Source organism: Pyxicephalus adspersus, chromosome 2 (genome assembly GCF_032062135.1).
Source record: "Pyxicephalus adspersus chromosome 2, UCB_Pads_2.0, whole genome shotgun sequence".
Classification (NCBI taxonomy): Eukaryota; Metazoa; Chordata; class Amphibia; order Anura; family Pyxicephalidae; genus Pyxicephalus; species Pyxicephalus adspersus.
The window spans coordinates 116403850-116405770 of NC_092859.1; the positions used below are offsets into that span (position 1 = coordinate 116403850).

At 38.3% G+C, this 1921-nt stretch overlaps 1 protein-coding gene across 1 annotated transcript in view; it reads left to right on the top strand.

The window, feature by feature from the left end:
• The first annotated feature begins 1339 nt into the window (after positions 1 to 1339).
• Positions 1340 to 1921, top strand: part of ISL2 (ISL LIM homeobox 2) — a 21696-nt gene continuing 21114 nt past the window's right edge. Inside the window, exon 1 of the mRNA XM_072402027.1 lies at positions 1340 to 1486. Coding sequence (XP_072258128.1) covers positions 1429 to 1486 — 58 coding nt within the window. The 5' untranslated portion in view covers positions 1340 to 1428. The remainder of the gene's footprint in view (positions 1487 to 1921) is intronic.

Genomic DNA, 1921 nt, shown 5'->3' on the forward strand with positions numbered 1-1921 from the left:
AAATATCAGCAATTTCCTGATGAGTTAAACCAAATCAGCTTGTCTGTGGAGTGGTAAACCACACCACCAAATTTAAAATATAAACTATATATACTATAATATATTATAATATTATAATATATATATATTATATATACTATAATATTATTATATACATTATTATTATTAGAATTCTCTTTGAATAATGTTCTAAACAAGCATGCTGATTGGTTGTCATTTCTGTAAAGTGAAGTTGATTTTTACAGCAGCCAATCAGATTTATACCAGAGATTGAAGGAGGTGACCTGGCTGAGTAGAATCCTTAGATTTGTTCCATTCAGATCTGATTGAGTAAATTGTATTTATTATTTTATTATTATTACACAGTATTTATATAGTGCCATCATATTATGCAGCGCTGTACAAAGTCCATAGTAATGTCAGGATCTGTAATGTTCTTCCCCAGCAGTCCTGATGGGCCTCATGCTAACACATCGGGATCAGATCTTTATTTTTAGGAAGTTATTGTTATTTTTAGGTAACCCAATAAGATTTGAGAAGGATTTGAACATTACAGTGCCATGAACCTGGTCCTTGTGTAAGAGCTCACGGTTATATGACACAACTTTCTCTGATAGAACCCAACAAACTCATTTATTATAGAACTATACAATAGTGATGGTGTGACCTGTGTCAGTAACATGTGAACAGAGGCGCATTCTCCAGTAAATGACCCCTATATAGGGATGATATACATGCTGGCCCATGCTGGACTCATTTAGTGTCATTATTTACTATATGATGTCTATGATCTATGATTTATTATATGATCTATATCTTCTCCTCCTGTGTCATTGTTTGTACTTGTCAGGTATGCAGGTTGTCCCTTTTTTATTGTACAGCGCTGCATTATATGTTGGGGCTTTATAATAAAGGTTAATAAAGATAAAATTATGGGATTATTTTGTGATGGGTGTATTCCGCTTATACCACACAGCCATATATTATTCTTGAAGTGTAGATATGAAGGTTAATTAAAATATAAACCTGTGAGCAGTGACTATATAAAGCTGAGGCAGTGGATGCACACTGATGGATATACATGCATAGAAAGCGTCATTATAGTGTCATTATAGTGAAGAATGTATAGTAAAAGTCTGGCACAAATTATTGCAATCACCCAAATGCCGCCTTCTATGAACACAGCATGACAGAACATCTGGCACCTCTTTAATAAGCTGCCCATTTAAACTCGTATCCAATCAGCGTGCCCCTTTCGCAGACACGCCCCTTTTACTGTCACCGGTGAAGCCTGGGCCGAACCCTTTTGGCTGTGCGCCGTGACGTCATGCAGCGTGCGTGGGACAGTTGAGACTCCAGTGCTGGGAGCTGTGAGCAGGATCCTGCAGCTCTGGCTCTGTCCTATCTCCAGCATCACACTGCAGCTGTATGGTGGATCTCATCGTCCCTTATCCCTTCCTGGCTGCTATGGGGGACCATCCGAAAAGTAAGTTCATGGCACTGCAGCTCTGCTCTGGGAGCTTCTCAGCAACTTTTATTCTTTATGGGAAGAATAAGAGAAGAGTAAGGTGGGACCGACCCAGCAACAACTTTCTACCATGCGATCTGCTACTGCTCATCATTGGATCGCTGGCCGATCAGTCGTATGCGGTATCCGCATTTACCTCTCATAGCAGCAGATAATTAGAACGCATTGCAATGCAGCTCTGCATGTGATTAGATGGCAATATGTGAGAGATGCAGATCTGTGGGCATCATGTGTACCAGTACATCTGATCAGAGAATATATATCACATCCATCAGATTATATCTGTTATATGCATAGTACACAGGGTGTATAATATCACATATATATATTGTACAGGGTGTATAATATCACATATATATATATTGTACAGGGTGTATAATATCACATATATAT